Raw genomic sequence first — 24,880 nt, forward strand, 5'->3', positions numbered from 1 at the left:
GCTCCGGCAGGCCAGTGCTCTCACGGATCGGCGACTGGAGGATTCCGAGAGTAGGGCCCGGAGGAACAACGTTCGCATTATCGGAGTGCCTGAGGGATTGGAGGATTCGGCTGCGGATCTCTTTGTGGAGGACTTGATTTACAATCGTCTGATGCCTCGAGGATTGAGTAAATTCTTCGCTGTGGAGAGGGCCCATAGAGTTCCTGGTGGCAAGCCGAAGGTTGGAGCTCCTCCGCGGCCTCTTATTGCACGTATCTTCAATTTTCGGGATAGGGATGCAATTTTACAAGCCTCTAGAGTGCAGGGGCCGCTTAAGCTAGAGAACGTTGAGGTGAACTTCTATCCTGACTTCACGCAAGCGGTCCAGAAGCAGAGGCTGGGTTTCATGGGTGTCAAACGGCGGCTCAGAGACATGAACTTGAAGTACGCCATGCTTTTCCCGGCCAGGCTGCGGGTGGAATCCGAGGGTCGTTCTCATTTCTTTGACCGTCCGGAGGCGGCGGGGGATTGGTTGGACACTGGGGTCATGATCGAGAGGGACTGGGGGCCGCGAGTGGGGAGTGCCCACCGGACCGGGCCTAATGTATTGACACTGGGGCTACTTTCTGATGATGTCCCTTCTTTGTTGGGCTCAGGGTTCCTTGACTGTCGTGTTTTGTCCTCCCTCGCTTGGAGGTTGTGGTGTGTCTTGAGGGGGTTCTCTTTCCTCCTCCAGGGGGTCTTTTTGTAGTTTAGTTCATGCAAGGGCGACAGGCACACTGCAAGTTGGGGGGGCTGTTCGGGCTCATGCAGGGGTGCAGGGTGGGGGGAGTTTTGTTTGGAATGTTGGGTTGGGGTTGGGTATTGTTTGTTCGTACCACAAGGCAGGATTATTGTTGTTTCATACTTGAAGTGCTCTCTGGGAGGGTGGTGATTGGAGCTGGTTGTGATGGGGGGTAGGGGACTGAGACTTCTTTCCTGGAATGTTAACGGACTGGGGGACAGGATAAAACGGGGGGTGGTCCTGCAGTTTTTAAAACTGATCTCACCCGATATCGTGTTTCTGCAGGAAACACACCTCATTGGTAATTCCTTCCGTGCTATGAATAGGCGGGGCTATCGCCTTCTGGCTCATTCGGGCTTCACCTCTGGTTCGAGGGGTGTGGGCATAATGGTTAAAACCTCGCTCCCGCTGGAGGTTGACGAGGTGATCCATGAGGACAGGGGGCGCTACACTGCACTGGTGGGCAGATGGGAGGGTAAAGTGATTGTTTTGGTTTCTATTTATGTCTCGCCGGGTTTGCAGACTACTACTTTTGCTGACTTGGGGCGCCTTCTTCTTGGGCTACCAGAGGGAATTCTAGTGGTTGGAGGGGACTTTAATGCTGTGGTTTCCGGAGCCGAGGATCGATACCCCCCCAGGGACCTCCCCCGGGCCCAAACTTGGTTGTCTGGACTCTTGGACACCCTGGGATTGGTGGATTGTTGGCGGCTAAAACACCCTGCACAGACACAATACACGTTCCACTCCGGGGCCCATGGTAGTCTTTCACGACTTGATTATGTTCTTATGCCAGCGGCCCAGTCGGGGAGGATTGGGGAGGTGCGACATCTGGCCCGGGGTATTTCAGACCACTCCCCGCTTCCGTTACACATCGATATTGTCCTGGGGGTGGAGGGGAGGGTATACCCGATCAACTCCTGGTACCTGCGTAATCCCACAATTCGTGCAGATTTGATTAAATACCTTGAGCAATATTTTGAAGATAATGTGGGATCGGTCTCGTCTGCTGTTTCTCTTTGGGAGGAGTTCAAGACGGTACTCCGGGGGGAAGCCCTGTCCCTCATTTCCCATTCCAAGAGGCGCGAGCGGGAGGAGGTGACTCTTATTGAGTCTGAAATTACTGAGTTGGAGGGTGACCTGGATCGTGGTTTCACGGAGGACAAATTGCATGCTCTCAGACTCAAACAAGCAGACTACAAGGCCCTGGTCACTGAAGCGGCCAAGGGCATGAGTAGGGAGCAACAGGGGCGACTGTATGATATGGGGGATAAGGCTGGTAAACTGATTGCGTGGCTGGATAAAAAGGAGAGAGCGAGTCGAGTTGTGCCGCTGGTTGAGAGAGTGGATGGTGTGTGTGTTACTGATCCCGAGGAAATTGTTGATTGCTTTGCAGAGTATTTCCGCGGGGTGTACTCCCCGGTCTCTTATCGCCCAGAAGAGGATTCCCGCGTCCTGCTTAAAGATATTGGGTTGCCTTCCCTTTCGGAGGAGAATAAATTGTTGATGGACGCGACTCCGACGTCTGAGGAGATCGCCCTGGCCATACGCTCAGTCGCTTCTGGTAAGGCCATGGGTCCTAATGGCCTTCCCATTGAATTGTACAAGTTGCGGCCGGATACCTTAGCGCCTCATCTTCGTGATATGTTTCTCGCGGCTCGGGCGGCGGGTTCTCTCCCGCTGGACCAGCGTCTCGCCACCATCGTAGTTATTCATAAGGAGGGGAGGCCGCGGGATCGAGTCACGTCCTACAGGCCCATTTCGCTTTTGAATGCGGAACCGAAAATCCTTGCTAAGGTGCTGGCTAATCGACTGGTTGGCGTGGTGTGCGATCTGATCCATCAGGATCAGTCCGGTTTTATTCCTCATCGCAACACCGCGCTTAACCTACGGCGTCTGCATGGGGTGCTCGCGAGGGTTCCGTTTATACGTGAGCCGGCCATTTTGGCGTCCCTGGACGCCACTATGGCGTTTGATACGCTTGAGTGGCCATATATTTGGGCGACGCTGGAGAAGTTTGGGTTTGGCCCGGGATTCATCGGTTGGGTGAAATTGCTGTATTCTAGACCGCTGGCGCAGGTGGTTGTGAATGGTAGAGTGTCGGCTCCCTTCGAGTTGGGCAGGGGCACGCGTCAGGGTTGTCTGCTGTCGCCTCTCCTCTTTGCGCTCGCTTTGGAGCCCCTGGCGGAGTGGCTGCGGTGGCACCCATCGATTCGTGGTCTCCGATGGACCCCGGAGTGTGAGGACCGAGTCTCTATGCGGACGATATTCTTTTGTATCTTGCTTCCCCGCGTGAATCGTTGATTGTGTTAGTGGATGTGCTGAATTCCTTTGGCCGTAACTCAGGCCTAGTCATCAACTGGGCTAAATCCTGTGTATATGTCCTCTCAGGGGAGGCCCCTATCCTCCCGCGGGGTGTCCTATCCAGGTTGCTCAACAGGGATTTAAGTATCTGGGTATTTTTATTACCCTGGACTCTGCGGCCCGATACACACAGAACTTACTCCCCCCCCCTCCAACGTTTGAAGGCGGATGTGGCGCGTTGGAGGCGCTTGCCACTCTCGCCGCTCGGCCGGGCGGCGCTGTTTAAGATGATGTCGTTGCCACGGTTTTTATATGCCTTGCAAAACACGATGGATGTCGTTCCGGCTAGTTACTTTCGGGAGGTGGAGGGTCTGCAACGCCAACTGTTTTGGGATGGGAGGCCGCGGATCACCCTCGCGAAGCTGACGCTCCCGTGGTACGATGGGGGGGTCGCCCTCCCCGACATCAAACGCTATTGCTGGGCCTCCCAGCTGGCTGCGATAAACCACGGGCTTTATGGGCCCGCCCTTAATCCGGCTTTTGAAATGGACAAATTGTTGTTGCCGGGTGGCGACTACAATCGTGCGCTCTACTCTAGATCGCTCGACGCACGTTTGTCTGGTCCGACACGGGTGGCGGTACGGGTGTGGCATGCGGCAAACTCGGCGATGGGGTGGAAAGATCGGTTGACCCGGGCGACGCCACTGTATGCCTCTGAACGACTGGGTTGTTTGTGGACGACGAAAGGCTTCGAGAAGTGGGACACGATTGGCATTAGCAGGGTGGGCGATCTTTGGACGAAGGGGGGATTTAAAATGTTTGATGTGCTGAAAGCGGAATTCCAGTTGCATGACAGGGAGTACTTCCGGTATGTACAGGTTCGCCACGCGTTGTCTTCCGTGTTCCCGGAGGTCGCGTCCATCCCGGAGTGCTCCCCTTTGGAAGATAGTGCCATCCGGTACATGCCCATCTAGCACCCTATCTCCTTGATCTATAAAAAGCTCATCAACGATCGCTCGGGACTGCTGGCCGCCCTCCGTGAGGCATGGGTCGCTGATGGATTGGAGCTGGACGACGAGGATTGGGTATCTGCGGTGGCCTCCCCGAAAGAGGTGGCCATACCGGCCCGCCTTCGTTTCGTCCAGCTCAAAATACTTCACAGGGTTTACGTTACGGGACCGGGCCTGATGCGTATGGGATACGCGGTGGATGGGATGTGTAAGCGTGGGTGTGGCATGTTAGGGACCTTCCTCCACATTTTGTGGGAATGTCCGGAGGTGACTCGATTCTGGCGTGGTGTGCATGAGGTGTTGCAAGCGGTCACGCATGTTGCGTTGCTCCCCGAGGCTAGGAGGTGTCTGCTGAATGTGTGGGAGCCGACTGATTATACAGTGACGCAAACGTGGTGGGTGACATTGTGATATATGGTGGCCAAGCGTGACATTGCACAATTGTGGGGCTCCCAGAGGTCACCCACGATTTCGGTATGGAAGGAAAATATGGATTGGTGTATGTTCCGAGAAAAGGTTGTGTATGTGGCGAGAGGTAAGCCTGGGAAATGGGTAAAGGTGTGGGGCCCCTGGAACTCCTACCGCGGCGGGATCTGTACCCCGACACTGACGCCCTTGGCGGCGGCCCGGTCTCCCTAGTCTGCACATTCTCTTGATTCTGTGTTACCGTAACCACTTTGTTTCTGCCCCTGCCCTTCCCCCCCTCTTATTCTTGTAGGTTGGTAGAGCCCTCCCGAGGGGAGCACACACTAGTGCCTAGATTTTTGCCGCCTTGTGGGTTTGTTTCTTGTTTTTCATTCAAAATGAAACCGCCATTTGGGATGTTTGGGCAATGTGGCCGCAAATGATTTTTTTGATCTGTGGGACTTTTTACTGCTTGCTGCTTGTGTTTATGAATATGTTTCATGGTCTCACTGTCTACTAGCGGCCGGCCTGAAGGTTGTAGGCCCATACTTGTATATCTATTGAACTATGTAATAAAGGTTTCCAAAAAAAAAAAAAAAAAAGAGTCCCATCCTCCTTCACTTTGTAATAGATGCAGTGAAATCAGTGCTCCTCATAAAGTGAAAAATGAACATGTGCCTCTCTACCACTTGAATGTGTCCTAACAGCAAGGAGGGAGAATGATGGCAAGTGTGAACTTTGAGCTGTTAAGTTATTGGATAGAACAACATTGCTGAGTACTTATGGGATTTTGTATTGTGAGTCATTCAATGATCAAAAAAATGTGCTGGTGGAACGTCTCCTTTAACTGAATTTTGCTGAGTTGGCAAACGGACAGCTTTTCAATGTATGAATTAGAGTTTGATTTAACACAAGTGCTTTGCAAAAGAGCTTCCATTAGCTTAATTACTTCCTTGGTCGCTGCACTCGGCCAGCCCTGGAGGCGCATTGTCCATCAGTGCCAGGAACAATACATTATATTAAAGATGGAATCAAATGACTTAAAACTCTATTTATTTCAGTGCCTTACACCCTTGTCAACAATCAGCGCCTTGAATTTGAGCTGAACATGTCGGAGAGATCTGCTCTTTATGGCATTTGCTGTACCATCTAACGAACCGATAGGGTGCATAAATAAACGGGTTTTACATGCAACTCATTTATCACCAGTCAGAAATTAATTTAATGTGTGCGTTATAGACCTGCGCCTACCTTTTGTATGAATGTATGATTCTGTAGGCATTGACAGAATCCCAATGCATACTCCATGGAAATGTATGCAAATTAGAGTTTGCCAATCCTGTGCAAGATCCAGTACACAAACTGTTGGAGTATGGATTGCAAAAATTGTGACTCCTTAATTGAGATTGGAACGTGAATTCCATTAAAAAGAGCCACGCAAAGCCCTTTTTAGGTCTCGCTGAGACAGCGCAAGCTGTCTCTTTGAGACATTTTGTAAGTGGGCTTTCAAAAGTGCTACCCACATGATTTGGCAGGCCTAAAGCTTGAGTGCACGATGGCGTGCACGTGCACATCTGCTGCTCGCACTCCCTCTTCCCTTCTCCCCCTCCCTTTTCGTCAGCTTCAGGCTCCTTTGATGCTGGTATTCCCCCCTCCCTTCTCGCCCAGCCCTTGTCACCTCGGCTTGTTTATTCGCGCGGTCGTGTCACTTTCACGGCCAATGCTTGTTTTCATTTGCTCCCTGCCCCATGCATGCAGAGTCATCGGGTAGTTCACTGACGAAGTGCGCTTTCCTGACACTAAGCAGATGGCTTCAGAGGATTCTTTTCAAAGGGGCCGTCCGGGCTTTTAGGAGACAATTGCTCCCAACATAAAAAATTTGCAAAACATGTCAAGAGCATTAATCTACCAGTAACTTCCCCATTCTACAGTCATTCATCTGTTATTTGATGTATTTTACCTACTTAGTTAATTGGCTCAGGCAAAACATATGAAAACGTCACCAGGGAAGGAAAAATAGACAGCGAATTACTTATTAATATAATTCTCTGTGCCTGTCTATTTTTCCTTCCCTGGTGACGTTTTCATATGTTTTGCCTGAGCCAATTAACTGACAAAGTAAAACATATTCATGACCGAAAACCCTGTCACGTTGAATGAATCGCGTCTCCCTCATCTCCCCTCTCTATGGTCCTTCTGTCTCCCTCGACCCCTCCCTTTCTACCGTTCTCGCTCTTCTCCTGTTTCTCCATCAACGTTTCTTTAATCTCTTAACATTCCTGCCCCTCATCTTCCCTCCCTCCCAGATGTGTATCCCCTTCCCATATCTCTTACTGTTGCACCCACGTCTCACTCAGCCCTTCTCTTTGTCCTCATCCTTCCTGTCTCGCACACCCTGCATTTTGTTATGCCCACTCTCTCCTTTATCCCACCCATCATTTCCCATTACCACCTGGCGCACCTCTCCCCCTCTCTGTCTTCATCTCCTTCTAATCCTCCATCATATCTCCCTCACTGTCTCACCCTGTTACTTTCCTTTGCACTGCTTCTCTGCAGTTACTACCCTGTGTGACAGACTCCGCAGTAGTAGGGTACTTCGTGCTCTCTCTCTCCCTGACACAGGTGTAAGAGGGCCCATGCCACTACCTGTGCAGGGTTGAAATAAGGGCCAAAAGTAAAGAGTACCAAGTCACGGCATCAGTTTACAGAGAAAGCAATAAAAACGAGAACATTCCAAAACAAGCATTTGCAATGCAAAAGGTCTTGCATTTGCTTGGACCTACAGGGCATGTGTCTCTGCATTACCAGCCTGCTTAGGGCACAAGCATTTGCAATGAAATAGGTCTCGAATTTACGCGAGTTTGAGCTATTGGCAATGTAAATGACAATGCCTTTTATTTATATTTAGTTTTTTAAAACATAAACAAAAGGCATTGTCATTTACAATGCCAATAGCTTAAACTCGCGTAAATGCGAGACCTATTGCATTGCAAATGCTTGTTTAGATTGCTAATAACCTTGCACCTCCCTCAATCCATTTGTGCCAGACTTTGCTACAAAGGCTTTTTCTAAGTTTACTGCAGAACAGATCTGGGGCTGGAAGGGTGGGAGGGAGAGTCGCCAAAGTATAATATTTCATTCATAAATATTGTCTGCAAAAATTGTTTAAAAGAAATATCGTAACAAAAGTACACCGTGTTTGGCACGTATGAAGCATTGGCTTTCTTTGCCGCCTTTTGCTGGTTTGTTGAATTTTCAGTAAGCCTTTTTGGAGATGAAGCAAAAGTGTGACTTTCCACAGAGCATTCCTTGCTGCTGTATTCACATGCATGTCAGATGTTTGCAATCAATGAGCCAAAGCAATGATCACGATATTTGTAATGGCACTTTCAGTATGATTATTAATGAGCAAAAACAATTGTGTTTTAACAATGATCCATTGTGTCGGGGACCTTGTGCCCTGAGCGCTCCGGACACAGCTACCCACAAATGGACCCTTTTATTCGACAACGAGAAACTGGAAGTAAATTGAGCATGATTGTTGTTGTAAGGCTTTAAATGCGGGGAGACTGGACTTTGGGGTATCGTTTAAAGAAAATGTCAAATTAACTGATAGATCATTAGTTAAGAGTGAGGTGGTACAAGATGGTTAAAATTTGCAGCCAAAACCTAAGGTGTAAAAACACTTGACATTTGCTAGTTGAGGGACGTATGTAAGCAAAACTCCCTCCCTCACCATGCACTGCTCATAGCCTCAGTCATTCTGTCATATGTATGCTAGCATTACATATTAATGCAATAAATCCACGGGATATGCCCAGTATCCACAGTCTTTTAGGCACAGGACATGGAGCTGTGGGGGCAAACTTACCCCTCGTACAAGAACACCTCTACCCTAAAACACCACCAAAAGACTTCTGGGGTGGATCTTTGGCTATGCTGACTAAACTGGTAAAGCTGCCTGCTCTGACAAGCCCTGTATTCATCAGGAACCACCGGACATTTCCTATGGAGGTGACATGCAAACTTAGCGCGAAGGCCCGGACTTTGGCTTGCCCTGCCATCAACATCCATTCCAGTACATTGTTCCCTATTACAAACATTTTGTAAATAAATGAGGTTTGGAGGCAGTCCTCTTTTTTTGGGTGGGGGGGAAATTATTCCTGTGTCTTTGTCTTTTACTGTATTAGGAGTTTCATTGTAATTGCGGACACAACACTTGCGTAACATTAACCCCTGTGGTGCAGAGGGACCCTGAGCTCTGTGCGGCCCCCTCCAGCACTGTGCGTGGGTAGTGGACCCCTGGCCTGAAAGTTCTTGACTGAATAGGGGGCCCTCCATGTACCTGGCAAGGAGGGGGCTCAAGTTTGGTTACACCACTGGCGATGCGACCAATGCTTCCTCTGGTTGCTCCCCATAGCACGTACCAAGGTTGCTATCAGATCTGCTACCTACCGAATTTGACACTTTACTCCGCATGCGTTTACAACGCGTGCCATTACCCCACATATTTTACTCTGCAAAATCTTTTACAACGCAGGACTTTACAATGCAATCCATTACAACGCATTGTCCATTACAACACAATATACTAATCTAACTCCACCGGGGAGTTGTAATGGGGAATCCGTTGTAATGGTTTGCAGTGTAAAGCCCTGCATTGTAAAAGATTCCGCAGAGTAAAAAATGCGTGCTAATGGACTACGTTGTAACGCAGTCGTTGTGAAGGATGTTTACTGCTATCTACCATTTCCAGCATATTCTACTCCAAGTTCAGTACGGTTAGTTTTGATAATTCAGGTTTTTAGGATGGTCGTGCAGGAATTTTAATCTGACTGACTGACTGACTGTCTATCGATAGATTTATATAATTGAAAATACATATGTATAGAAACATCACACTTTAGATCTAAAAAAAGGATTAAATTGGCCCTCGCTGGCCATCTATACTTGTTGTTTTGTGTGGAAATTTCCCTTTAAACACTGAGGTCCTAAGCGACCATATTTCTTACAGATCATATCACTGGCACTTGGCTATGCAACATGACACCTCCTTGAATCACACCTTTGCGTTTCTGTTGTATATCACTATTTTGAGGTCGACACCAGCGACCTACAAAAATATTATATAGTTTACATCACCACCCACTACTTCATCATGGTAAATAAATATTTATTGCTCTTGACTCCACAACTACTTACCTAGACTTACTTTGCAATATATATTGATGTTGCTTTGCTGTATACAATATTTTTGTCATGCTACACATCGCATTCGAAAATCTGAAGGTATACTGTGCACATTATGATAAACTGGGTTATTTCTTGTGCAGTATGTGGACAAGTAATTGGTCCCCAATTATCTCCTTACTTTGAACTAAGTACCGCCGTGTAGCACTTGACTTTCTCAGGGTAGTGAAGCAGAGCAAGGTCTACTCAGGAGAGGTGGTGTCGACTGGTAATTGTCATCCGCTAGCAAGTAACAAAACTCAATACATTATTACCCAGTTAGTGATTTTTCTTTTGAAAAGGAAAAGTACATTTATTACACACACTACTAAATATCAGGTAGATCAAAATACCTTTGTTGACATTCTTGAATCACATTTGACCCCTTATGGGTCATAACCCCATATTCACAATACCCCCATCTATGCCAGATGTATCATCACATTATAAGGGCATGCCATTTTACATAAAGCTGGGCTACTGGCTTTGCCAAGGGGGTCACCACATCAATATATAAGGCAAGCCTACTGGCTTTGTCAAGGGGTCAACTCAGTGGAAAAAACTTATCTCATTTAAAAAATCGCCCCTAAACCCAATTGAGTCAATAATCATATTTAAATGCATTCATCATTAGTATAACTATTGCAGTGTTTACCAATAATCACTGCCTATAAAGTTTACTTACTGAAGCATTTCAAAATCACAAACATGTATAAGAATATTTTATTAACTGCTTCAAGCCACATAATGCAGCAATAGGACAAAACCACCAAGGGTCCCTTCCCTCCAGAGCCCTAGAGGAAAAGCTTCAGCTCGCAAAGTGCTTGAATAACTGAGCGCATTGGACTGAGTTTCATGGATGTATTGCCCCCAGGAATTTAGGGCAGCTTTCTGTAAGACAAATCTTAAGGGATGCATCTATCCTTGAAGCCCCCAATCACTCAACCAACGTTGTTTGGTGTAGCTCCTCCGTGGTGCACCACAGAAAAAAAACGGGCAACTGAGTCCACATAGGGCATTTTGGAACGCTTCTTTGTAAAGCCATAAATATTTTACCAGCGGCTCCTGCTGCTTCAATTTTACTGCAAGGTTGCGCACTGTTCATTTTCCTTTGTGGGTATGTTTTCGTATTAGGGCGCCTCGGCCCCACTCAGGGCAAAACAATGCTGTTACTCACATTGGGGCTTACAGGGGTTGCCCCAGGGCCTCCACATACCCTGCCGGCTCCACAGCATAACACCCATCCTGTGATGCTTTTGGGAGCCGACCACAAGGAAGACCGCCAGGTAGGACAGCTGTCTTGCTGGCTGCCTACGGCGTAGCTATTCAAGCCAGTGCAGCCTTGGGTGGCCCCTGGCTTCTTTGTTAGCCCCCAAGAGATGGAGTCCCCGGAGGCATCCTGATTACTGGCTGCTGAGGTTAGCTTTCCTAGGGCCAAACAAAGGTTTGGATATTGGAGGATCCACGCATGCCCCTGACCCCAAGAATTTAAATACCACGGAGACATGCCAAATCCCTCGCCCATCTCAGGGGTATTTTGTGAAATGACAGTAGAGTGGCCCATGCTATTTCTTATTTTCAAGAGGACAAAGTTAAAATGTTTTAGAAGAGCATAACTTCGGCCACAATGACTGATTTTGTTGGTCTTGTGCTTATTTTACTCCTGGTGGCAAGCTCTAGCCACCAAAAGGATTTTCATCAGGCCTCCTGGCTTCTAAAGGGTGCACTTTACTGGGGGTTTGTTTCACTGGCTCCCTGTACCTGCCTTCTCTTGTGGCTCCTGATGCTCTTCTTATTCTGGATGGGCTTCTTGCACTGTCCCTACATTACTATTTGCAGAGCACCGTCCTGCCCACACACCAATACTCCAGAGCCTTCTGGCTGCCTTGCAATACACTTGGGGTCACAGTGAAGTCCAGATCTTCCCCCAGCTGGTCCTCAGGAGCATAAAGGGGCCAATGCTGCAGGCCCTGGACAGACCCATCTAGTTCTGGGATGGAGGGATCACCAGCAGAAAAGATCCATAATCCACTAGGGACACCAGGCAGCTTCTCCTTCTGTGGTCTAAGATTCTGCTGTCGTCGCCTTCGATAACCAGGGTTTTTTTCACGATATTTCCCTTGTGCAGAGGTTTTTATAAATGGGGGTGGCAGTTTCTAGATGCCAGGCACACCTGGCTCATCCTAGGGTGCCACATAATTCCTCCACCCCAGTCACAACCCTCCTGCACAGCATTCTGGGACAATCCAAAAAGGTGCTGTCAAGTTTTCTCTGTGAAGTGCTTTTCTGAGGGCATCAGCTCCACCTCTGGCTGACATCACTGCCAGATACCTGCCCACCAAAACTTCAAAGGGGAGCCCCTCCTGTGTTAACTTCGGATGTCTGGGCTACCTCCTCTACTCAATGAGCCGGACTGACCCAGCCCATGAGCAGTGTGACAGCTTATTCTCAGTTGCAGATTTCCCTCTCTACCCCTTCCTCATCAGAAACTTAATCACTATAATTGCTCCTTTTGTGTGTGGAGGCTTTTGCTCTCTCTGCTGGGGAGCAGAGTAATGAACTTGGCCCAGCAGGTGGGACAAAGGCCTGGAATCTGATTATGAACTTAGCCAGAGAAATATGACAATTCTTGATGACCCCAAAGATGTGTATGTATGGTATTGGAACCTGCAAAATCAAGCTTGGCGTGCATGTTTTACCCGAGTTTGACACATTACTGCACTGTGTAGGCCTAAGTGGAGCAAAACTGCACTTTAAGGCAGATTTCAGCCATATGTATAATACACTAAAAGCGCTACAGTTTTTTCAGTAAATCCAAATCACCTCTCGAGGAATTCCATTAGTATTAAAAGGCCTGCTCCAGGTCTGCACCTATCCTTGCAGAGTGCATCTGGTTACCTGGGTACTGTTACAGCGCTGCAAATGAAGGTAGTCTCATACATGCAGTGGGCATATGTGTGCACATGTGTTCCCATGTAACCAGCTCAGTGCCCCCTAGCTTAGCTGTCTCGCTGTGGCCTTATCTTAAAAGGCAGATACCGGTGGTAAACAGGCTCAGTCTAATTACTGTGAAATTACAGTGAGTCTTGGGTAGTGAGAATCACCTACAGTAAAGGTCCAGAAAGCAAGGGATCAACAGCAAAAAATCCTAAAAGAGTTAAATGGGCGGAACCCATTTGCAACATATGTTATGTTTTAGAAGCATTAAAAGTACAAAGTACTGTCTCCCATACTGTCCCCATAATACAGTGTCTGTTCTCCACTATGAGTGTGTTCATCAAGAAAGCGTACCATGCAGTGTACTGAGCGGTGAGGTATCGGTAAGTTACCCTATAATGGGGTTGTAATAAATAATAGGTTTTTTATTAATTCTCCTACTTAAGGGTATTCCAGCATTCCTGCCCACAGGGATAATGTGTTGCTGTGTTTGCTGCCTCTGATAACTTATCTTCTGGCTTTTTGAACCCAAACAATGTCAAGGAGCCGGATATTCCCTTAGCTGTGTCATTTAGGAAGAAAATAATGTCCTGAGGCAACTAGAGGACACTCATTGAAGCAAAGATTCTACCTTCTCGAAGCCATCTGACTGACTGTATACAGCAGGAGTAAGCGAGATATTGGAAGTCAATAGTTTTGAGATATGCTGGAGCTTAATAAGGAGTACTCTTCCCTTGAAGAGTATGGTTTGATTTAAAGGATTGAAAGTTGACCAGGCCATTGTCTGAGGAATTTATCTGAACGATACCTGAAAACCACAAAACAGGGCCAAAGTAACAGCCTTACCAAAGAAAAACTTTGGGAGATGTGTCAGAGGATTAGGGTGAAGTTTGTGCATCAACTCAAAAAATATTCAACCTTCCAGACACTCTCTACTAGGAGCTCCACTTAGCCTCTCCAGCACATTTCAGATACATCCTTGAGACAGCCACCATTGTAGATAAATAAACGTAAACATTGGTTTCCGTAAACTACACTTTGTTAACATGTACGTTGGCCTTCATTGAAAGAGTTAAAGCTATTTTCGGGATCCCTGTGTCGATTTGAACAAAAAAAACATTTTTCTTTTTTATAAAATGCGTTTAAACATAATTTATTTTTTATATCGGCTGTATTGCAGCTTCATTTGTTTAATCATAGCACACCCACCACACCTTTCAGAGGGGAGGTTGCAAGCTCAGCTCATGGTACCCAAATGTTAGACACGGATATTTTAAGGGGTTGACGTCTACCTGACCAGTGTTGTGGGAGCATTCCATTTGCATGTATGAAACTATTTGGCTACTGTGCTCCGATGAAGTTAGATACCAAAGAGCTTGCTGGGTAGATATTAAAGAGCATCAGTGATGACATTAAAAAAGAATAAAGCAACCACGGTATTATGCGGTAGAACATGCATAATATTCTGGATATTGTACACATCAGAAAGGCTTCTTGCAATCAATAGGGTGAAATGTTCTGCGATTGTTGATCATCTGTGGGAAAGGTCAGTCTGCGCCACTCAGACCCATTCATTCTCCAGTTGTGTGGTTTACAATACCAAACACTGCCAATACAGCTAGTGTAATTAGACCCGAACCACCAGTATCCAGTGTGTGCAGTGCACCATCCACACTATATGAAGAGTATCGGCTTCTGTGCTACATTAGCTCCACATGCTGATGGTTGGTCATCAGATCTTCAATGCATTGCCTAAGTTGTGAGTCTGTGCAACTTTCTAGGATTTTATTTGGAAATGGAAGGCTAGTTAAAGTACAGGATTATCATTTGTGTTTTTTAAAGAGTGGGATGGACCCGTTTGACTTTGACAGTCTGGGACTCACCGTCAGTCTAGGAGGAGTTGATCAGAAATGTCCAAACAAGCTAGTTATGATGATCTGTTTTAGCATGGTGGTTGGTATTGAATCAATGAAGTGTAATGGTGACCTGCTATTCGTAAAAGTTTTAATATGCCCACTTTCCCTAATTGTTCTGAAGTTGTTTCATGCCACCTTTTTTAAAATGCACCTGTGTTAAGTCTGTAGAGTGTTATGGGGTATTTCTAATGTAAGTCGCAACCATTGCTATACATTACTGTGAACGTGATGTTATGAATGTATCCTCGGAACTCATTTCTCTGTATCTTATTTTACAGTTCTGGAGTTTGTGTGGTAATTCGTTAACTCCCAAGCGTGGCGTTTTTGGCAAGACTGGCGACCTACAAACAATTCTGTGCCTAGCCTGTGCCAGGGATGAGGTCACCTATTCTGGTGCTCTTAACGGGGATATATATGTCTGGAAAGGAATGAACCTTGTGCGCACGATTCAAGGGGCACATGCTGTAAGTATGGTTTAACTTCCGGTCCTGTAATGATATTGTCAAATGATAATGTATCTTGAAATCATGTTTTCGAAGGATACACACTTTAAATGCACCATTGCTGTTGGTTTGTTTGTGTGGATTGCTTATTCGTGACAGTCTAGCATAAAAATATGTATAGGTATAGTCCTTTGTCAAAGTCCTTTTTAAATACTTTAAAAAAATAAAATCTTACTTGAGAGGCACGACTTAATGATTTTTTGGAGTCGTAAGACCTCTGCAACTTGAATAGAAATAGACCTCATACTTAGAGGGACGAAAAACCTATATCTATGTAGCCTTTAAGAGATGTTGATTGAGGGGGACTGTGATAAACTTTTAAATGTCACAAGAATAGAACTTTTTTTGCAATTACCTCACCTGGGGTGGCAGAGTGGGCTAAAGAACGGTGATGGATTAAACCCAGATCAGTTGACTGGGGGTGAGTGCTTGCAATGTTCAACACTCCGTCCATCATTTCCTTTGGTTTTTGCTTTGTTCGCCAGAAGTTGGCAGGGTATGCTCAGACGTGAGTCCCTTGCTCACTTTGCCACTGGATTCAAGCAAGCCTGGCTGAAGACGGCTGAAATGCCAGAAACCGGTCCTAGGAAGCTTGTTTCGGTCCAGGGAAGACATGGCTTGGCAGTTCGGGCTGGACTGTTCCCATGAGGCACAGGGTCAGACTGATTTGCATATGGCCATGTCTGAACTGGGGTGGCAGAGTGGGCTAAAGAACGGTGATGGATTAAACCCAGATCAGTTGACTAGGGGTGAGTGCTTGCAATGTTCAACACTCCGTCCATCATTTCCTTTGGTTTTTGCTTTGTTCGCCATAAGTTGGCAGGGTATGCTCAGACGTGAGTCCCTTGCTCACTTTGCCACTAGATTCAAGCAAGCCTGGCTGAAGACGGCTGAAATGCCAGAAACCGGTCCTAGGAAGCTTGTTTCCGGTCCAGGGAAGACATGGCTTGGCAGTTCGGGCTGGACTGTTCCCATGAGGCACAGGGTCAGACTGATTTGCATATGGCCATGTCTGAACTGGGGTGGCAGAGTGGGCTAAAGAATGGTGATGGATTAAACCCAGATCAGTTGACTGGGGGGGAGTGCTTGCAATGTTCAACACTCCGTCCATCATTTCCTTTGGTTTTTGCTCACCTCTATCCACACATCCCACTGGGATGACCTTAATCTCCTACAGCAATAATATGAAGATGGGAAGCCATTTCTGCCACATTCTGATCAATCGCATTTATAAACTCTCTCCTAAATTTAAAACTGCCATAAAATATTGCTTCCATCCTCAACTGGATCCACAATAACTCACCATAGCTGTTTTGTTTTAGGAAATAGGCAAAGTGGGCAATTGACCTGGGACCCTTGTTAAAGTTGTTAGGATACTCCAAAATCCTGAAGTAATCATGAGGTGCATAAAAATGAGACTCTGGTATCGATGGTGTCCCTATAATTTATATATGGTGCACTTACAAGAACTCTGGATGGAAGTACTTAGCAGAGTTAAACAGCTATTGTGACCTACTAACAGTATGATGTTTTTTTCAACCGTCTTCATTGGTATTTTTATCATGTTGTACAAACAAAACATTATGCAATGACAAAAAGAATTTGCTGCAAGCCTTACAGTAATGCATGCTAGTCATTAATAATAGTAGTTGTCATGAGCCAATGTATCAGGGCTCATAGTTGCTGTGAGATGTATGATGATTGTCGTAAGTTAGTCGTATATAGTTCCGATTGGAGTTGAAACAACAAACTGAGTAAAAGTAAACTGTTAACTTAAACTGTTACCCAGCAGGTGGGAGGATAGATAATTCTTTTGGTAGTGTTAAGGTAGAGGAATTGTTCAGGTTTCACCACATGATGTTAGCAGGATTGCATCATTGATGATGAACATTTCAGATAAAAACAAGGGAGTCTGGTATAAAAATGTAAGCATAAGTATAGATGGGTTGCAGTGGTTTAAGGCTCTTATTTTGTGGCTTTCCTGCAAAGTGCAAGGAGCGGGCTCTTGTGCATGCCAGCTTTATGGGAAACAATAAGCATACAAGTCTTCCTGGAGGGGCTCACTAGATTATGGTGGTAGAGTGTAATCTTTAGGTTCATTTTTCAGATTGAACCGCATACCATCCCATCCGTTAGGTAGGAGGTGTTTTCGCATGCCTCTGCCCCCCTCAATCAAAACAATCTATCAAACTGCATCTATAAAGTGCAATACTGACATCTATAGGGGTATCTGAGTGTTGTGTATTCATCGAAGAGCCAGGTCTTGAATATTTCCTGGGCTGTATGGAGCTGGAGGAGAATGCCATTCCAGGCCTTGGCAGAAATGTAGAAGGAGTGTCCACTGCTGTGGCTGCAGCGATGCGGGGGGGTGGAGGGGAGGGGGGGGGGGTGAGGGCTAGTGAAGAGGAGAGCAGGTGTCTCAAGCGTTGGTGGAAGTTCAGTCGATGATTGATGTAGGCAGGTCCTAGGTCGTTGAGGGCTTTGTAAGCATGTGTGAGGAGCTTGAATTGGCATCTCTCCTGGATGGGGAGTCAGTGGAGGTTTCTCAGGTGGGGGGCGATCTGGGTTTATTCGGGGAGGTCCAGGATGAGTCTGGCTACGGCATTCTGTATGGCCTGGAGTCTTCTGAGGAGCTGGGTGGTGATGCCGGCATAGAGGACGTTGCCATATTCGAGGCAACTGGTGGCGAGGGTTTGAGTCAGTCTTTCTGTGTTGGTTGGGATCCATCTGAAGATCCTGTGGAGCATGCAAAGTGTGTGGGAGCAGGAGGAGACAACTGCATTGACTTGTGGATTCATGGTCAGTTGGTGGTCAAGGATGAGGCGGGATATGGGCTGGGTCATCAAAAAACTCAATAAGACCCAGTTCTCCAAGAGTGCGTTTTAACGTATCCAAGCCAGGGGATTGTTTTAGCATTACACAGAGTCAGGCAGTCCAAAAGGATGGATTTCGAAAATTCCAATTCAGGTGATGTCCATTTTTTAACCCACAATAGCAGGGGGGTCCTGCCTAGATAATGTTGTACATACTTCAAACCCACTTCAGAATGACAAAAGGAGGTTGAGGTGCATTGGGGGACCACCAGGAATCTTCTAAGAAAACTATTCTCCACGACCTGGAGTTTGGAGCGCTTACTGTAGCCACAGATTCCAGCCCCATAAGTAGCAATTGAGACATTTTGCTTTGTACATTGTACATTTCCTTGACAGACTTCTAGCCCAATTTGGCTGCAAGGCAAAAAAGTGCTTCAACTGCTCTATTTGTTTCATGCGCCTTGACATTTAGAAGAGGATCCCAAGTTAATTGAGTATTAAAAAGGATCCCCAAGTAGCAAAAGCTTTGTATTTGTACTTTATCATCCAGATTGCCTTGCATATAAAAAGTTTTTGATTTCGTAGTTTTTAGGCCGCAGACCATTATATAAGTTTTCTTATAGTTTACTTTCAGGTCCAAGGATAACATAAACTCCATGAAGGCATCAAGAGCTTTCTGCAGACTATTGGCTGTCCCTGCTAAAAGAACAGCATTGCCCTTATAAAAGAGTGTGGGAATAAAACAGTTGCCCATTTTCGTGTCATCTAGTTTATTTTGCAGCAAATATGCCTTCAGACCATTTGTATAGACCAGAAACAGGAAAGGGGCCAAGATGCATCCTTGAAGGACGCCCTCAGTTGAAGCTATTGAGTGTGTGCTGTCATCGTCTGGCCATATCGTATTCTGACTGTGGTATTGCAGTGTGATCTCCGGAGGAGAATAATCGGGGATTTCTCAACCTGCCATGTCCCCCATCATGTTCCATAATTTGTCACAATTAACAGTGTCAAAAGCACTCAATATGTCCATTAAGCCAGATGTTAGGAGCACTTCATGGACTTGGTGTCCTTAAAAACAATTAACGAGAGAATGCGGTACTATTCAACCGTCTCAATTCTTTGTCTAAAGCTGTATTGGGTCTTCGAGAGTATATTGTTTTCACAGATCTTCCATTCCAACTGTGTTAAGAGCACCCTGCCCAGAACCTTGGCCATCGCATTGATTAAAGAAATAGGCCTGTAGAATACCGGGTCATATCTATCCCCTGTTTTGGAGATTGGGACCACGGTGGCCTCTTTCCAGGATACGGGCAGTGGGCCGACAACAACAGCCCTAAAAATGTTAGTAAAGCATTAGCGCCCAAAGGGCGGGATTATTTTTAAAAAGATCACGCAGGATTCTGTCGGTCCAGGCGCTTTTCTACGTATATCCTGGTTAATAGCTGACTCCACCCCCTTAATTGAGATGGATTGATTTAACTGGGAGGTCTGTTCCAGGTCTTTATTCAACTCGATGACCTTTTCCTGAAAGTCAATCACTGCATTAAAAGGGTTGAAGATGCGTGAAAAATGTGAGGCTCATAATGTCTCTCGGAACAACGACTCCATTTCAGTTGAAGGACACTCTGAAAACAGTGGGCGATTGACAACATCCCAAAATTTCTGTGTCTCCCTCAAATGACCGGTGCCAGTAATCCAGACCAAGCTTCCTTCTAAGGTCCTCAATTGTTAGACGGCATGGAGAGCAATCTTTATCTCTTTATGGGCTTTTGTACATGCACTATCACCACCGAAAGGAAGGGGCAATGGCAGTAGAGCATTTGGTTGTTAGCCCAGATGAGATACCTAGGCACAATGTCCCAAAGTGCCTGACTAGGGCAACAGGGATACCCTCAACTGACCAGCTTCTATTGATAAGATCAATATTTTCCTTCATAATTTTCTCTTCGAAGACCTGCGGATTAACCCGCTCCAATTTTAACCTGAGACCTTTGTTCGAATTATGCTTTATGGTAAATACATGGAATTTCAAGCCCCATGGTCCAGATTTTATGTTTAAGTGGGCTACTAGGAAGTTGTGATCGCTAGCTCAATTTGGGATACCCTGAAACCAATAACCAGACTACTATAATTACTTGTTATTAACATAAAATCAATTGTGCTTGACTTTGCCCCTCCCGAGAAGGTAGGGTAGTGAGAGGAAGTATCTTGTACACAATCGGACAATAAATCTAAATCATTTTAAATAACAATGCTATTTGAAACATCCCCATAATGGTAGTGTATAAAATGAGTTAGTGGCTTTCCCACCTTGCTTTCCACACCACATACCCGTGTATTACTAAAATCCCAAACCGAACAATTACAAATTCCCTACTCATAGGATACACAATTGGTAACTTGAGGCATTTGCCTTTGTGATCGCCCATTTAACCTGTCAGCAGCTTGTGTATTTCGCTGATTGAATATGTTGTGGTGAAAAGTCACGATAAAAATGTCCACTTTACCCAGTCCAGAGAGCAATACGAATTGGTGCCAAGGGGAGGAGCTTAGGGGCTTGACTTTCCCCTTACTACATTTTAGGGAAATGTAGACAGCCAAGCCACCCATTATCTTCCTTGAAGATGCAGAAATTGCAGGATTACAATAAGAGCGGTACCCATTTATGTGAAAATCTTTTAAGGACCAGGTGTCCTGAAGACAAATCCGTTTGAAGCCTGAAACAAAGCCCAACCAATCCTCGTTCCCGAGTTTTGTGCCCATACCCGTGATGTTCTAAGACAACACGGTGTAGGGCAAATCTAGATTACATGCTGATGGGGGCAATGCTGCCACATGATCCTAAAGCCTTTGGGTTCTCAGAGAACTGTTGGGGCCTGGGACTGCCCCCGAAATAAGGTCAGAATTCTATATTGTATAACTTCAAGAGGAAACTAAATGCACATGAACCAGTGACAGTCCTCTTCCAAGTTGTTTAAAATGGAAAAGCGATTATTAAGTGGAAGCCAAAGAGGGAGTGAGCAGACCACCAGGCTGGCAGAGGTCTTATGGTTGGCAGGGGCTCCTTCATGGAGGAGTATAGCAATAACCCAGTGATAATGATCTTGCTTGACAAAGTGAGTCGGTGAGATGACCTAATGCAGATAGAAGATTCCTCACCATCCTTGAGGATCTGAAATTGACAATCATGTAATGACTTTTAGTTTACATTGGGCAATATCCAACCCCGACGCTGCTCTTGCTGTTAAAATCTAATGTTAAAGACATGCCTTCGACCCAGCATTAGAACTGAACCAGTGCAAGACTTTGTTCCTTAAGTCCTCTTCTGATTCTTTCTTTACCCTCAGCAAGATAGGGAAACGTTCCAGAATAATAACATAGGATGTTGAATCAGGGCGATGATACAAGTGTGACTGTGATGGGTAGCTCTCTGAGCTTCTAGGTGGACCTAGTTTTAGTTGTGGCCCTTTCTAGTTGGTATTAGGGGCTTCCGGGACTGGACAATTGGTGCCCATCTCAGTGGGCTGCTCTGTGGCATGAGTGGATTGGGTAGGTGGAACCCCAAGTATGTTTAATGAAGAGAGAGCCTAGACTGAAGAATTGTTCACTGTGTATGGTTCCCCCAGGGTGTTGCGCGATGTTTGCCCATAGGAGGCTCCGATCTTTTCCAGCCACTGTTTGATCTTTACTATCAGGTCTTCTTTTAAAGTGCATATTAGTGCCTCTAGTTTAAGCAATAATGAATCATTGTAAGATTTAACCAAATAGTCCAGTTCATCCATTATTTCATTGGGGCCCATTGTTTCATTGAGAATCACTGCGCCTATCAGGACTTGAGGCTGATGGCAAAGCTTTGTCTTTACTAGCGGCTTTGGTGGCAGCTGCTTGTAGCACCTGCTCTTTTTTTAGTAGAGGTGACTCAGAATGTGATGGCGGGCCAGTGGTAACTGGAGATTAATTTACAGCCGGGACCATGACCTCCCCAGGGCCACCCAATGCGCCGCGGTCCAAGGGGTCACTATCGCTAATAGCCGTGCTAGGTCCCGCAATATGGCCCAATCTTGCACAAGGTGGAAATCCCATATCCCTGCCAGCTCTTGATGAGTTTTCGGTCATGAGCGTCGGTCAGGAGCATCGATCTGTTTGGGAGAATGGATCTTGTGGAGTAAGTAGGGTCGAAGAACCCCGTTTTAAAGCATTTATTCTTGCCTCCAAGCGGCCTATTTTGAATTTAGAGCACCAATCACTATTAACAAGAAATTTGTGATGGGGGTTATATTAGATGTTATTGTTGGGGTAGCCTTCGAAGACCAGGGGCCTTACATTTTCTTTTGCCCATAGTCGCTATTGATTTTGCGAGAGTACAATGAGAACAGTACACTATGATAAGCAAGCTTTCTCTCTGGGGACGACTTGACGGCAGGTTATCCTGATTTTTAAGCAATTCTTATCACCAGAGTTCCACATTACATTCAAGCCTGTAGGAATATTGTTGTCAGTTTCCCCTGTATCAAATGTTTTTGGGAAAATTAAGCTTTAATTTTAGGATCACTGGATTATGAACATGTGTGCTGTTAATTCCAAACAGCAGGTCCAAGATAGTAACTGTCACTATCTGAAGTAAGAAAATTGTCATTATTACTACTGCAGCTTCTCCCTATGAATGTGGCTGGCTGAGGGTGGCTACTAAAACTGCAGTGTTTAACTAGTTTCAGATTACATTTCATTATAAGACCATTTAGTGATAAACCGTATATACTTGTGTTAAAAATGGGCCAAGGTATTTCTGCCACCATCACTGAATCCACAAATTGACTTGGACATAATAGGGCATACCGTAATATTAAAGTAACCATCCCAGATTACATAAAAATCCCTGCTAGACTGGTCGATTAAATGATCCAAATAAATTTCTAGGTTTTGACCACATCCACCCTTGTTGGATTCAAAACGTTGTTGTAAAAATGTATAACCGTTATATCCAAATTCTCTCCTAGAGGAAATAAGGTGAATTGGTAATAAGGGGAAGTTTAAAAGTTTTTCTTAACACATGGGGTAAGACTACTAGAAATTAGCATAACCAGAACCCCCCTTGGCCCTGCCCATGTTAGATGGGGTTGCAGCAGAATTAAAAGATGCAAACCCATCTGGGTCTATTTGATTAGTCGCCCAAGTTTCTTTTATGCATACAATGTGTGCTTTTTTGTCATATTTTGCCCAGTCCTCTGTATCTGCTTTGTTGGCAATGTTACATGATGTAACAATTATGTAACAATTGTCCCACTTTTCTCATTAGCTGGGGATAGGCAGAATAATTCATTTATAATACCACGATCTACAAGCCGGGGTTGATTGGAGGAGGGAATTCTTTCAGAAAGTCAATCCAGATGAACCAGTTGCATAAGTGGGGAAACAGTATTTGAAGTGGGCACCAGGTAAGGGCAGGGCATGGGCTGGAAACCTTTGCCCTTTGAGGTCTATAAAAGAAACCCAACAGTAGTGCTTATTGAGGGTGGCCATCTGGAGAAGTGGCTCCTGGACAAAATATCCTTTACAACTGCCTTGTGGTAGATTATGCTCGCTGATGCTCTTAAATGTCTTGTATAAGTTAGCATTCGCTACGCCATTTGCTTTTTTAGGCAGCATTTTCTTTGCTGTTCAAAACTAATCACGTTTGATTCCGAGAAATGCTCCTTGCTAAGTTTCATTTCTGCAACGAAGAATTGTCTGTGCCAGTGCATAGCTTTCCCTTGGTAAAGGCCCTCTCCCACCTGTCTGGCAGTTTGATCGCAGCCCAAGGTGGAACGGCCTTGAAAGTGTTCTGAGCTGTGCAAGATACAAGAGTAGAAGCCTTTTTTTGTCTTTATGCTGTTCCGCCCATATCTGTTGGGAAAATTCCACTGCGGGCGTGTTATTAGTTGCCCATTCAATGCATATAATGTATCTTTATGCTTACAGTTCTCAGTTCCCTCTAACACTCTCTCGAGACTGTGCAGACGGGCCCCGCTCTGAGCGTTTACAATAAATGATTATTGGTGTATATTCTCCACTGTTTCTCTGACTCTTCATTTAGCATGGAAGGCTGAGAGGTGGTCAGTGGTGACCTGGTTCGCCCTAATCTAGTCACTTCCTTCACTTGTCTTTAAAACTAATGACAATGCTGTCATTATGACCAGTTTCACAGAATGACCCAAGCAACCAACCCTCCAGACAAGATTAATCTATTTATGCATAAGCGATTGGCCCTCTATCCGGCCATTTATGCAGTGCACTGTTTTATTCAACAGCTGCTTGTGATCTTCACTCACATCCTGTCTTAGGGGAGGAACCCCTTTTAGCACCAACACGTAAGTAGTAGCTTGAGGTGTTCGTTGCAGTGTTGGGAGCCTTGATGGCTCTAAAAGAACAACTGGTGATGTTATTTGACAGAGCACAGGCCTCCTGTGTTTGAGCCTCAAGACCTTTTTGTCATTTAATGGTTTTTGAGAACGATTGTTATGTGTTTGTGTCCTGCCTATATCATGGATTATCCTCCCAGAGGCACTGTTAGCAGCCACCGAGAGGTTGTAACCTCCTCGATTGTGACAGATTAGGGGCACATTCTCCTGTAGTGAGCTCCCCTCGAGAATGTTACCCCCTTGAAGATGCCAAATCTGGAACATTGTCCTTCCTGGCTGTTTGCATCTGGCCAGCACATCTCATCTCCCCGAGCAAAAGGTTCAATTTCACAAGATTTTCTTCAATTTTAATTAAGCGTGCTAATATGAGACTCAAAGCAGCAGAGAGTGATGTAAAAACACTCTTGGAGATTTCTTCCACCAAGAGGGTATATTGCTCCCTGCCAAGCTGGGGGCTGATCTTGTCTGTGATTTGTCCTGGGCTGTGTTCCACGATGGGAGACCAGGGCATGGTCTTTCAGATTTTGACACTCCCTCTGCTCTTTTCTATTCTCTTCTTGGGATTTTGTTTTATTTCCTTTACCAGGAGCTTGGCCCAGTGATTG

The 24,880-nt window shown here is 45.7% G+C and overlaps 1 protein-coding gene across 1 annotated transcript in view; it reads left to right on the plus strand.

Moving 5' to 3' along the window:
• EML5 (EMAP like 5) overlaps nt 1–24,880 on the plus strand; it is a 1,456,757-nt gene that overhangs the window by 473,275 nt on the left and 958,602 nt on the right. Inside the window, exon 5 of the mRNA XM_085626574.1 lies at nt 14,840–15,025. Coding sequence (XP_085482700.1) covers nt 14,840–15,025 — 186 coding nt within the window. The remainder of the gene's footprint in view (nt 1–14,839; nt 15,026–24,880) is intronic.

Source organism: Triturus cristatus, chromosome 9 (genome assembly GCF_964204655.1).
Source record: "Triturus cristatus chromosome 9, aTriCri1.1, whole genome shotgun sequence".
Lineage (NCBI taxonomy): Eukaryota > Metazoa > Chordata > Amphibia > Caudata > Salamandridae > Triturus > Triturus cristatus.